Consider the following 13,280-nt stretch of genomic DNA (forward strand, 5'->3'; position numbering starts at 1 on the left):
CATGTTAAATATCTCTTTTGACTGAGGTAGGAGGGAGCTTTGAGTAGGGAGGGTGGAAACCACGGTACAAAACTGCTGTATGTTTTTGATTTGGTCACTTGTATAATTGAGTTCTTTCCCCCCTTTTTATTCATTTTAGTCCTGTCCAGTAAACCGCTCTGATTTGTTTTTTTTAAAAAGAGCAGTATATTAAGTTTTAATGAAACGATAATATGATTCATGGCGCTTCCCATTTGGGTCTTCACTAGACTGTCGGCCCCACGGGGCAGACACTTTTCTCTTACGTAAGTCAGTGCAGTATTGGTGTGTTATGTCTAACAATGTAATAGATATGTGGAGTAAGAAGGGATAAAGGAAGACCAGAGGGAGAGGAGATTGAGGGGGTGTGGAGGTGTGAGAGGGGAAAGGTGGAAAACGGGGAGTTATAGAGCAAGGCGTGAAGGGGATGTGAAAGGGTGGAGTGGAGGGGAAGCTGAGACTGAAGGAGGTGTGAGTGGAAGGAAAGATAAGAGCGAGGGAGGTGTGAGATGGGAGAGGGCAGTGAGAGAGTGAGGGGTGGAGGAAATGGGCAGAGAGGAGGAGGAAGGTATGGAGGGGGTGCTGAGGGGGAGAGGAATGCCACAGTGTTATGCATTTCTCATTCTCTCCTCCCGCAGATCAAAGTGACTCTGGCTAAGTCTGCGGATTTCAGGGTTGAGGGGTGTGAGGACTGTTCTTATACCTCATGCATTGCTGCAGAGGAGACCATCACTACCACCTGGCTGATAACCCCCAACACACTGGGTAAGAACCCCACTCACCCCTCCCTGTGGCTTTCATTGGGGAGGGGAGAGGCATCACAAAAGCAGGAGGCATAGAACTGCCCTGTTTACCTGCAGAGATTATTCCTAAATTCCAACCCCCCCACCCACCCCTGGAAAGGGCTGTTTTCATGGTATGTAGTCCTGTGCTGTGTGAAGGTAAAGTTCACACTTTCATGCTGAAAACTGAAAATCTATTGACTGGCCCTTGTGTCTTTATGCACAAAACAAAACAGGTCCCCACCAAGCGCCCTCATACTGTTACCCGTCCCAAGAGAGGGCAGATAAAAAGCTTTCACATTTGAACTTGCCTGTTAGTAACAGGGAAGCATCGATATCATTTCCTAGGCTAAAAAAGCTTTTCACTGGTGGAAATGAAGGTTTGAAAGCCCCTCACCTTCTTTTCCCTTACATACATTTGCCTCTTTTCAAAGCACCTGCCCACTTTTCCCTCTGAAAATAGTGAGTGATGACACAAAGACCAGAGTGACCCATCCCATCCACCCAGTTGTGATTCCCAGATAGACATCAACCCCAGCTTCCCTCTTCCCTCTTGTATCTCCCTCCATAACTATCACGCACATCCTCAAAATTTACTGGTAGCCCATTTCAGGCTTTGTAACTTCCTCTAGGATTCTTAGAAGACCAACCCTAAATCCAACGTCCAGGTCCCCCTTCACATGTTGGCACCAAGCAATCTAACAATCCTGACGGCCAACAAAGCCATCAAAGCATCCGTCCTGCCCATGCTCATTGAATTTTGGGTTTTAATCATAGTGACCTTAACCAGCTTACCCATGTGCCTTCATGGAAGCCCAGGGCAACCATGTCACCGCTGTTTGAATCCTAACATTGGGGAGAACACCATGATGTGAGCGGAGACACCCTGCGTGTTTTTGTTTTCTCTTCTGAGGGATCATAGCTCATAGGCTGTATATGGACCCTCCTCACCCTCCTTAGTGATACAGGATCATATTTTTCACCTTTCTTTCCAGTTCCCCTGCATTCTAAAGCCTGATTTGTTGCCTATTTATCTTTTTTTTTCTTCTTTGATCAGGTGAGATTAATTTTACGGTGAGTGCTGAAGCACTGAGCACAACTGAGCAGTGTTACGGGCAGGAGACTGTGGTGCCAGAGGAAGGACAAAAGGACACGATTATCAAACCCCTGCTGGTGAAGGTGAGTCGGCGGCTTGGTTATTTGGAGCAGGAACAAGATGGGGCAGTAAGTGAGGGTCTCCCTTTCAGGTCCCTGAGGGGGTCCCTTTCCAATGACATGACCACCTGGTCAACCCCCCCCCCCCCCCCCCCCCCCCCCGTGATAATGTGTTTGCACAGAAGCATAAGCACCTATGCTGAAGATGGCTGCATTGCATACTTGTGACCCTCAACCCCTCCACAACCTTGCGTGCAGTGGATATTCATCTGACAGCCCCAAAGAGGGGAAAAAGCCAGCAGAAAAGAGGATATGATGACCTTGTACAGGATATTGCAAACTCTGAGGCCTTCCTAAATCCATCCAACCCCCTGAGCCATGTTGGGAGACAGACCCCCACAGCACTGTCTCCTTCTTTCCTGTCCCTGGATGACCTTGGATCTAAGAGCCTTTTCACACCTCCAAAGAAGCTTGGATCAGGAAGGGCCAAACCCCTCCTCTACACACAATTTTATACCCAAATAACTTCAGCCTCTTGGAGTTGGTTATTTGAATCGACACACCTGTCACTGCTAGCAGAACTATGAAGCCACAAACTTAAAAGGGGAATTTGGTGACCCTTTCATAAGCATGTGGGTAGGTTAAAGACATGCAGTGGTCGCCTCTCTGATGGGGGATAGGGTTTCAGGAATGGTGAAGGAAGGGGATCTTTGCTCTTCTTGGGGAAGTAAGATAACCAACTTTCCCACCACCCCTACAAAAAAGTCTCCTCCTCCATCGCTTCTTGCTCTCTTTCCATCAGCTTCTCTCTTTTTTCTGTAAAATCAAGACCCCTCGCACCTTTGCTTTCTCAACTTCCCATGCTCCTCAGAAGATGGTGTGAGGGCTGAATATGCTGTAGTGGGACCAGCAGTAACCCATTAAAAAGGAACTTGGGGAAATGGAAGAGGACGAAGCCACCATGGGTCTCAGCTGACCTAGTCCCTGGCCAGTTCTCCTTCAGAAGACGTCACTGCTGCTGGGTGGGAAAGTTTATAGTTTATTACATTTCTTATACCTCTTTACATAATGCAAAGAAAAGCTACGAGAATGGTAAGGGATTTGCGTTACAAGACGTATGAGGAGAGACTTGATGACCTGAACATGTATACTCTGGAAGAAAGGAGAAACAGGGGTGATATGATACAGACGTTCAAATATTTGAAAAGTATTAATCCGCAAACGAACCTTTTCCGGAGGTGCGAAGGCGGTAGAATGAGAGGACATGAAATGAGATTGAAGGGGGGCAGACTCAAGAAAAATGTCAGGAAGTATTTTTTCACGGAGAGAGTAGTGGATGCTTGGAATGGGGTAAAGATCTACCTCCCCATAAAGTATCCGGTAAGATATTCCGGAGATCTGGGGCTACAACACCTGTCTCCTCGTTCCCGATCAGTGTGCCTCTTTTAGTTCTAAAGAACATAAATTTTGCCTAGGAACATAGGGTTTTACCAATGTTGAAGCATTGGAGGAGTTTGCTCATAATACACTCTGTGTGTCAACATTAGAATTTGAAATTTAATTTGAAATTCAACCAGTAACGAACAATAATGAATATAAAGCAGGGTAACATGAAAACCCTTACCTACCCTACCCAATATCTGAATAGCAATATTTTGCGGAGTTTGACGTTTCTTTAAACCAATTTTGGGACGACCTAGTAATACTGTATTAATGTAATCTAAATGAGTCATAAATAATGTATGCATCAATGTCAAAAAAAGCTTTTTCATTCATATACCCACGAACAGCACTTACTTTTTGAAGTATCATATAACCACGTCTCACAACCATATTCACCTGTTGAGTAAAGCTCAAGCTAATAATCTAGCCAAACTCCCAGATATTTAAATGTTTCAACAACTGGGACTGTTTCCCCTAGTAATTGTACTGTTGTTGTTCGTGGTTGCTCTCGTTTACCAATAACCCAGCACACAACCATATTATGAGTCCCCAACCATCGAACTATACCTCTCGGACAATGTTGAACTCTTGTCAAATCACAAGTTATCAGAGACACCTCTTCTACCAATAAAAATTCAACTGCAAACATATAAGGACTAATTCCAAATGTTTCTATCAAATCAACCAACAGTCATATAAAAATATTAAGCAATATCAGAGAGAGCAGTGGGGCTCCTCATGGGTCGGCAACTAAGTTGTTGCAGAAAAGATGTCTCCATATCTTGCAGCACTGAAAATGTAGGGTCCGTTAAACCCTGAAACCAAGACAACACTGTTACCATCCAGACCAATAGCTATCAGTCCAAAAGTTTAACGTGATCCACAATATCAAATTTGGACGCTAGATCCAAAGATACCACCAACACTGAATTATTCATACCTAAAATATTCTGCATCTCACTGAGGAGCCCAACCAAATTTGTCTCTGTACTATATCCTTTCTGAAATGCTGCCGGTCTTGGGTGCAAAACGGAATTTGCCTCCACAAAGTCCCACTAAGTATTGCACTACAATTTTTCCAATAATTTTATTTAAAAAAAACAAACATAAATTGGTAATAGAACAATAATGCTTCTAGGGATCCATTAATTTACTTTTCAAAGCAGGATGAACCACTGCATGTTTCCACTCCCCAGGTATAATATCATCTCCCAAACTCTGATTAATGACAACAAGCCATTCTGGGATTGCAACAAAATCCAGTAAAGAGGTGGTTTTTCTCACCTGCCACACTAATTTCTCCAAAAAATCCAATGAAATTGTCTCCAAATCACTCCAACTCTTTTACAACTGGTGGCACTATCTCCTTTAATCAGCTGATCACTGATTCCCATAAATTCCTGTAAGGATAGGGCTGTTTTCTTCTGCTTTTCACTGGTGGGATCTCCTATCCTATTCTTTCTACCAATAAAGGATGTGGGAGTGCCTCTGTCCAGGACGTATCCCATTCTTTCCTCATTGTGTGTGGAGGAGTGGCCTAGTGGTTAGGGTGGTAGACTCTGGTCCTGGGGAACTGAGTTCAATTCCCACCTCAGGCACAGGCAGCTCCTTGTGACTCTGGGCAAGTCACTTAATCCTCCATTGCCCCAGGTATAAATAAGTACCTGTATGTAAGCCACATTGAGCCTGCCAAGAGTGGGAAAGCACGGGGTACAAATGTAACAGAAAAACAAAAAAAAACGTTCCTATGAGGGAAACTGTGTGTGAATGACAAAGTAAAGGAGAAAATTCAATGATATCTCTTGTGTTTTCTTCTGACAGCCGGAAGGAGTCACGGTTGAAGAAACCCGGAGTGCGTTCTTGAGCGTGAAGGGTAAAAGGCCTTACATAAAATAATGTAGATGGTTTAGGTAGTGGGGACTCTACATGAAAGAAGAAAGCTTGACTTCCAAATTAAAGAACCATGTTCCATTCCTGGCTCCAGCTTCTAATTCTTGGACAGCTCCTAGGTGGGGTGGACGGAAGTGGAGATTCCCTTCAGTGACTAATCCCTCCTGTGCTCACTCTACCCACACTCACAGGCTGATGATCAATTTCCCTGCGCTGCTCTGAACAGCGCTGAAAAATCAGTGTTGAAGCAGCACAGGGAATTAAAGCACGCTATTAGTTCTGATCATGGAGGACTTCTGTGGGAGGGTTGTACCTGGGCAGGTGTCTAAGGCACAATCCTCCCGCAAAAGTTGTTTGAGAGATCCAGGCTGTCAAAACAATAAATAAAAAGCCTGGACCTGTCAAACAGACCAGGCTGGATGTCCCCCCTCCCCCCACACTCAAGGGGCTGGAAGTCCAGTGGACCTCCAGACCCCTAAACCCACTTCCCCCCCCCCTCCCAGATGGTCCAGAGAGCAACCCTACCACCACCCACCCCTACCCTGCTTTGCTGGTCCATTGCCTCCCAAACCCTACTGTACCTTTAGAAGGAGATGAGGGAATAGCACTTGCTCCTCCTGTTGTGCCTCCTTCAAAATGGCAGCTTCCTGCCTTGCATGGTACATCCCGGGATGCACTAGGCAGGGCCTCGATAGCTGATTATGGGGCGGGAGCGAAGGGGGGTGCCACTATGGTGGTTATAGCTTCTAGTTCCCACGTTTGTTTCTGACCATCGGGGCATCGGAGACTCTTTCCATGACAGCGGGTGGTTGCTTTAATAATATGAGCAGGCTGAGAGTCAGGGACAGAATGAAAAATCCTTTGAATCCCATGCAGAGGCCAGGCCCCCCTTCTCAGATCCAACCTTCCATGGGGGGATCTGTGGAGGAGTAGCCTAATGGTTAATGAAGTGGCCTGAGAAGCAGGGGAACTGGGTTTGATTCCCACTGCAGCTCCTTGTGACTCTGGACAAGTCACTTAACCCTCCATTGCCCCAGGTACAAAATAAGGACCTGCTTTGAATGTAGTTGCAAAAACCACAGAAAGGCAGCATATCAAGTCCCATTTCCCTTTCCCTGTTTGAGATTTTACATGAAATGTTGCTGCTATCATTTGAGATTCTAGAAGAAATGTTGTTAGTGGACTGTGGAGGAGTAGCCTAGTGGTTAGTGCATCGGACTTTGATCCTGGGGAACTGGGTTTAATTCCCACTGCAGCTCCTTGTGACTCTGGGCAAGTCACTTAACCCTCCATTGCCCCTGGTACAAAATAATTACCTGAATATATGTAAAACCGCTTTGAATGTAGTTGCAAAAACCTCAGAAAGGCGGTATATCAAGTCCCATTTCCCTTTCCCCCGTTTGACATCACAATATCAGAAGTGAGCCAAGTATCGGGCAATCAAGCCATTGTGACATCACTGATGAGGTTGGCTCTTATTGGTGGAATGAGTGGAGGAGTAGCCTAGTGGTTAGTGCAATGGACTGTAAGCCATTGTGACATCACTGATGAGGTTGTCTCTTATTGGTGGAATGAGTGGAGGAGTAGCCTAGTGGTTAGTGCAATTGACTTTAAGCCATTGTGACATCACTGATGAGGTTGGCTTTTATTGGTGGAATGAGTGGAGGAGTAGCCTAGTGGTTAGTGCAATTGACTTTAAGCCATTGTGACATCACTGATGAGGTTGGCTTTTATTGGTGGAATGAGTGGAGGAGTAGCCTAGTGGTTAGTGCAGTGGACTTTGATTCTGGGGAACTGTATTGGGCAATCAAGCCATTGTGACATCACTGATGAGGTTGGCTCTTATTGGTGGAATGAGTGGAGGAGTAGCCTAGTGGTTAGTGCAATTGACTTTAAGCCATTGTGACATCACTGATGAGGTTGGCTTTTATTGGTGGAATGAGTGGAGGAGTAGCCTAGTGGTTAGTGCAGTGAACTTTGATCCTGGGGAACTGTATCGGGCAATCAAGCCATTGTGACATCACTGATGAGGTTGGCTCTTATTGGTGGAATGAGTGGACGAGTAGCCTAGTGGTTAGTGCAGTGGATTTGATCCTGGGGAACTGTATTGGGCAATCAAGCCATTGTGACATCACTGATAAGGTTGGTTCTTATTGGTGGAATGAGTGGAGGAGTAGCCTAGTGGTTAGTGCATCGGACTTTGATCCTGGGGAACTGGGTTTAATTCCCACTGCAGCTCCTTGTGACTCTGGGCAAGTCACTTAACCCTCCATTGCCCCTGGTACAAAATAATTACCTGAATATATGTAAAACCGCTTTGAATGTAGTTGCAAAAACCTCAGAAAGGCGGTATATCAAGTCCCATTTCCCTTTCCCCCGTTTGACATCACAATATCAGAAGTGAGCCAAGTATCGGGCAATCAAGCCATTGTGACATCACTGATGAGGTTGGCTCTTCTTGGTGGAATGAGTGGAGGAGTAGCCTAGTGGTTAGTGCAATGGACTGTAAGCCATTGTGACATCACTGATGAGGTTGTCTCTTATTGGTGGAATGAGTGGAGGAGTAGCCTAGTGGTTAGTGCAGTGGACTTTGATTCTGGGGAACTGTATTGGGCAATCAAGCCATTGTGACATCACTGATGAGGTTGGCTCTTATTGGTGGAATGAGTGGAGGAGTAGCCTAGTGGTTAGTGCAATTGACTTTAAGCCATTGTGACATCACTGATGAGGTTGGCTTTTATTGGTGGAATGAGTGGAGGAGTAGCCTAGTGGTTAGTGCAGTGAACTTTGATCCTGGGGAACTGTATCGGGCAATCAAGCCATTGTGACATCACTGATGAGGTTGGCTCTTATTGGTGGAATGAGTGGACGAGTAGCCTAGTGGTTAGTGCAGTGGATTTGATCCTGGGGAACTGTATTGGGCAATCAAGCCATTGTGACATCACTGATAAGGTTGGTTCTTATTGGTGGAATGAGTGGAGGAGTAGCCTAGTGGTTAGTGCAGTAGACTTTGATCCTGGGGAACTGAGTTCAATTCCCACTGCAGCTCCTTGTGACTCTCGGCAAGTCACTTAACCCTCCATTGGTCCAGGCACAAAACAATAAGTATCTGTGATTGTAACCCCGGAAAGGTGGTAAATCAAATCCCCCCCCCCCCCCCCACTTTCCCCTCTAGTATTAAATGCATGTGGCTTCCATGGTGTTGTTGCTGATTAATAACGTTACATTGGTTTCCTTTCTCAGAATCTTCTGCAACTGAAGTCTTCAGTCTGAATATCCCTGCAGAAGCAGTGGAGGGGTCAGCCAGAGCTAAAGTTTCAGTAGTTGGTGAGAAACCTCTGTCTTTCTTCATTTTGCATTCCTGCTTGCAGCCAGTCGGTGTCTTGGAGGCATGGGATTGTTGGATGGCTCCTGAGCGTCCAGCTGATACATTTCAGGTCTCCTTTTATTCTCACAGGTGATATAATGGGTACATCCCTGGAAAACATAGAGAACCTCATTCAGATGTCCTCCGGCTGTGGAGAGCAAAATATGATCAACTTTTCTCCATGCGTTTACGCCTACAATTACCTGAAAAGCACCAACCAGCTAACTCCAGAATTAGAGGCACGGGCCAGTACTTTCATATGTGCTGGTAAGTACAAACTGGGAGAGGAAGAAAAATGGTAGACTTTCCTCTCCCTCCAGGGCTCAGGGGCCCTTCTTTCACAGCCCCCATACACAGAAAAATCCTTACAGCATCTGCTGGGGATGAAAGGCAGGGAAATATCCTTGTAGTGCTGCTCTTCAGCCAATAGGTGTCACTATAAGCATAGGAGGAGGTCTTTCTGCTGCCTAAGGGTTGTGAATTATCACACTGGAGACATCACAGTTCTCCTCTTCATCACCCCAGCCTCAGTGAAAGCCCAAGGTGGGACTCAAAGGCTGGAATACTACATAGATGGCCAGGATGAGCGAACAATTGCCAATATAGTAATGGGAGATTTCAAATTCCCTGGTTTTGATTGGGAAAGCGCTGTTTTCACCCATGGAGAGGAATGTAGGAAAAGTTGGTATATCACATTTTAAATAACACCAATAAATGAAACGTGAAATATGATTTTACCCTCATGTTCTCCCCCCCAAAAAAACATTCTCACCCCTAAAATCCCATGTCAGACAATTGAGAATAGGGAGAGTGAGTGACTCCATGATTTAACAGCTAAAGGTTAATGAAAACAAAAATCCACAGACCAGAGGGTAGGGTTATAGGCTCATTTTTCTCAGTGGAGGAGGGTGAACAGTGGAGTGCCGCAGGGGTCTGTACTGGGAACAATGCTATTTAACATATTTATAAATGATCTGGAAAGCAGAACGACAAGTGAGATGATTAAATTTGCAATTGACACTAAACTATTCAAAGTTGTTAAAACACGTGCGGACTGTGAAAAATTGCAGGAAGACCTTAGGAAATTTTGAAGACTGAGCATCGAAATGGCAGATGAAATTTAATGTGCACAAAAGCAAAGTGATGCACATTGGGAAGAATAATCTGAATTACAGCACCCAAGAAAAAGATCTAGGTGTCATTCTAGACAATATCCTGAAATATTCTGCCCAGTGTGTGGCGGTGGCCAAAAATGCAAACAGGATGCTAGGAATTATTAAGAAAGGGATGGAAAATAAGGTCAAGAATAATATAATGCCTCTGTATCACTCTATGGTGTGACCTCACCTTGAGTATTGTCACCGTATCTCAAAGAAGACATAGCAGAATTAGAAAACGTTAAAAGAAGAGCGACCAAACTCCTCTCGTACGAGGAAAGGCTAAAGAGGTTAGGGCTCTTCAGCTTGGAATAGACACAGCTGAGCGGGTGGCGGTAAATGGATTTTTCACTTTTCCAAAATGTACAAACACCAGGGGACACTCAATGAAATGACATGGAAATACTTTTAAAGCAAATAGGAGGAAATACTTTTTCACTGAATGAATAGTTAAGCTCTTGAACTCATTGCCGGAGGATTTGGTAACAGCGTATCTTGGTTTAAAAAATGTTTTGACAAGTTCCTGGAGGAAAAGTCTATAGTGTGCTACTGCCAACTCCAGACTTCGCGCCTTCTGTCTCGCTGCACCCTACGCCTGGAATAAACTTCCTGAGCCCCTACGTCTTGCCCCATCCTTGGCCACCTTTAAATCTAGACTGAAAGCCCACCTCTTTAACATTGCTTTTGACTCGTAACCACTCGCCTCCACCTACCCTCCTCTCTTCCTTCCCGTTCACATTAATTGATTTGATTTGCTTACTTTATTTATTTTTTGTCTATTAGATTGTAAGCTCTTTGAGCAGGGACTGTCTTTCTTCTATGTTTGTACAGCGCTGCGTATGCCTTGTAGCGCTATAGAAATGCTAAATAGTAGTAGTAGTAGTAGTCTCTTGTAACCAGAGCTAATATTGTGATGTCATAATGCCTCAGTCCACCAATAAGAGCCAACCTCATCAGTGATGTCACAATGGCTTGATTGTCCTATACTTGGCTCACTTTTATTACATAGCTCTTTGAGCAGGGACTGTCTTTCTTCTATGTTTGTGCAGCGCTGCGTACGCCTTGTAGCGCTATAGAAATGCTAAATAGTAGTAGTAATCTGTTCCCTTCTCCACTACTGCCAACTCCAGACTTCGCGCCTTCTGTCTCGCTGCACCCTACGCCTGGAATAAACTTCCTGAGCCCCTACGTCTTGCCCCATCCTTGGCCACCTTTAAATCTAGACTGAAAGCCCTCCTCTTTAACATTGCTTTTAACTTGTAACCACTTGTAACCACTCGCCTCCACCTACCCTCCTCTCCTCCTTCCCGTTCACATTAATTGATTTCATTTGCTTACTTTATTTATTTTTTGTCTATTAGATTGTAAGCTCTTTGAGCAGGGACTGTCTTTCTTCTAAGTTTGTGCAGCGCTGCGGTCGCCTTGTAGAGCTATAGAAATGCTAAATAGTAGTAGTAGTAGTAGTGCTATTGAAATAGACATAGAGAAAACACTATTTCAATAGCAAACTATGGACTTTTCCTCCAGAAAGTGTCCAAACCTTTTTAAAACCCAGGTACACTAGCCACTGTTAACCACATCCTCTGGCAATGAGTTCCAGAGCTTTACTATTGTTGAGGAGAGGAGATATGATAGAGGTCTATAAAATAATGAGTATAGTTGAACGGGTAGATGTGAAGCGTCTGTTCACGCTTTCCAAAAATACTAGGACTAGGGGGCATGCGATGAAGCTACAATGTAGTAAAACTTAAAACGAATCAGAGAAAAGTTTTCTTCACTCAACGTGTAATTAAACTCTGGAATTCGTTGCCAGAGAATGTGGTAAAGGCGGTTAGCTTAGCGGAGTTTTAAAAAGGAAAAGTGCATAGACCGTTATTAAATGGACTTGGCGAAAATCCACTGTTTCTGGGATAAGCAGTATAAAATGTTTTGTATATTTTGGGGATCTTGCCGGGTATTTGTGACCTGGATTGGCCACTGTTGGAAACTGGGCTCGATGGACCTTTGGTCTTTCCCAATATGGCAATACTTATGTAATTATGAGTGAAAAAATATTTCCTCCTATTTGCTTTAAAAGTATTTGCACGTAATTTCATTGACTGCCTCCTGCTCTTGGTGTCATTGTGGACAATATGCCAAAATCCTCAGCTCAGTGGGTTGCAGAGGCCAAAAATTGAAATGGAAGGTTAGAAAAATCCATAGACAACCAGGAAAGTAAGAGAGAATAGAAAGTCCTTGGAGTAATCACACTGTATTCTGGGCAGTTCTGAAAAGGATGTAAAAGGAGGGTGTCAAATTTATAAAGGGGATGGAACGCCTGTCCCGATAAAAGGCTAAAGAGGTCAGGGCTCTTCAGCGTGGAGAAGAGACGGCTGAGGGAGATCTATGACATCGTGAGTTGGGTGGAATGGTGAATGGGTTGGGTTTTTTTTGCCCTTTCAAAGGACACTCCACAAACCTAATGGGCAGCTCATTTAAAACAAATCTGAGGAAATATTTTTTCAGTCAATGAACAATTAAGCTGTGGAAATTGTTGTTAGCATTGTTCAGTCTAGAAAGAGTTGTAGACACGAGTTCCCGGAGGAAAAGTAATTAGCCAGGTAATTTTGGGGAAAATACTACTTTTCCCTGACTATAAAGAATAAGGTGCCACTGTTAGAAAGAGGATACTGGTCTGATGCAGTATGACACATGGTTCTTTGTTAGCAGGGTCTCTGCAGTGAGGGTTGAGTTTGGTCTCTCTGTCTCTGCAGGATATGGGACAGAGCTGAAGTACAAACACAGTGATGGCTCTTACAGTGCCTTTGGGGACAGTGATTCATCAGGGAACACCTGGTAAGGTCCTTCAGCCTCACATCTGCCTCTGCCTTCCAGGCAATAAAAAATGTCTAGTGAATAGTGAAGCCTGGGGAAATCCAGTGCAATCTATATTCAGCTGTGGCAGGAAATGACAGTGTGAATGGCGTTTTGTGTGTATCCATGAGGTGGGTGTCTATTTTGTGACTCTCTGAGTTTGTGTGTATGGGTTTGTGTCTCTGTTTATTCTCTGATTCCCTGTGTGTGGGGGGGGGAGGGGGGTCTGTTTTTTTTTTTTTGTCACTCCTGCCTCAGTTTCCTCACTGGTAATCCAGTTTTGGGTTGCTCTCAGCTCATTCTCCAAATTTCCTAATATCTTTCCCTCCTTCCTCCCCTACCCCCCACCCCCAGGCTTACTGCATTCGTAGCTGGGTCTTTCAGTGAAGCCAAAAACAGCTGTATAGACCAGACGGTGATTGATGAGGCAGTGACCTGGCTGGGCCAGCACCAGAACTCCTCTGGATGCTTTAACAACGTGGGCCAGCTCTTCCACACCACTATGAAGGTAACTCCCCAGTCCAAGGACATTGTTATGTACTGAAAAGCAAATTCCCGGCTCCGTCACAGGCTTTGTGTGTGATTTTGGGGTAGTGACTTTATCTCCCTGTGTCT

At 44.7% G+C, this 13,280-nt stretch overlaps 2 protein-coding genes across 3 annotated transcripts in view; both read left to right on the forward strand.

Annotated features, from left to right (window-relative positions):
- Nucleotides 1–13,280, forward strand: part of FOXJ2 (forkhead box J2) — a 584,760-nt gene that overhangs the window by 149,923 nt on the left and 421,557 nt on the right. The window lies entirely within an intron of this gene.
- LOC115457682 (alpha-2-macroglobulin-like protein 1) overlaps nucleotides 1–13,280 on the forward strand; it is a 60,537-nt gene that overhangs the window by 36,578 nt on the left and 10,679 nt on the right. For both annotated transcript variants that reach the window (XM_030187222.1, XM_030187223.1), the window contains exons 20-26: nucleotides 657–783; nucleotides 1,858–1,979; nucleotides 5,220–5,271; nucleotides 8,532–8,615; nucleotides 8,746–8,922; nucleotides 12,566–12,647; nucleotides 13,020–13,173. In XM_030187222.1, coding sequence (XP_030043082.1) covers nucleotides 657–783; nucleotides 1,858–1,979; nucleotides 5,220–5,271; nucleotides 8,532–8,615; nucleotides 8,746–8,922; nucleotides 12,566–12,647; nucleotides 13,020–13,173 — 798 coding nt within the window. The remainder of the gene's footprint in view (nucleotides 1–656; nucleotides 784–1,857; nucleotides 1,980–5,219; nucleotides 5,272–8,531; nucleotides 8,616–8,745; nucleotides 8,923–12,565; nucleotides 12,648–13,019; nucleotides 13,174–13,280) is intronic.

The sequence above is a fragment of the Microcaecilia unicolor genome, chromosome 14 (assembly GCF_901765095.1).
Source record: "Microcaecilia unicolor chromosome 14, aMicUni1.1, whole genome shotgun sequence".
NCBI lineage: Eukaryota > Metazoa > Chordata > Amphibia > Gymnophiona > Siphonopidae > Microcaecilia > Microcaecilia unicolor.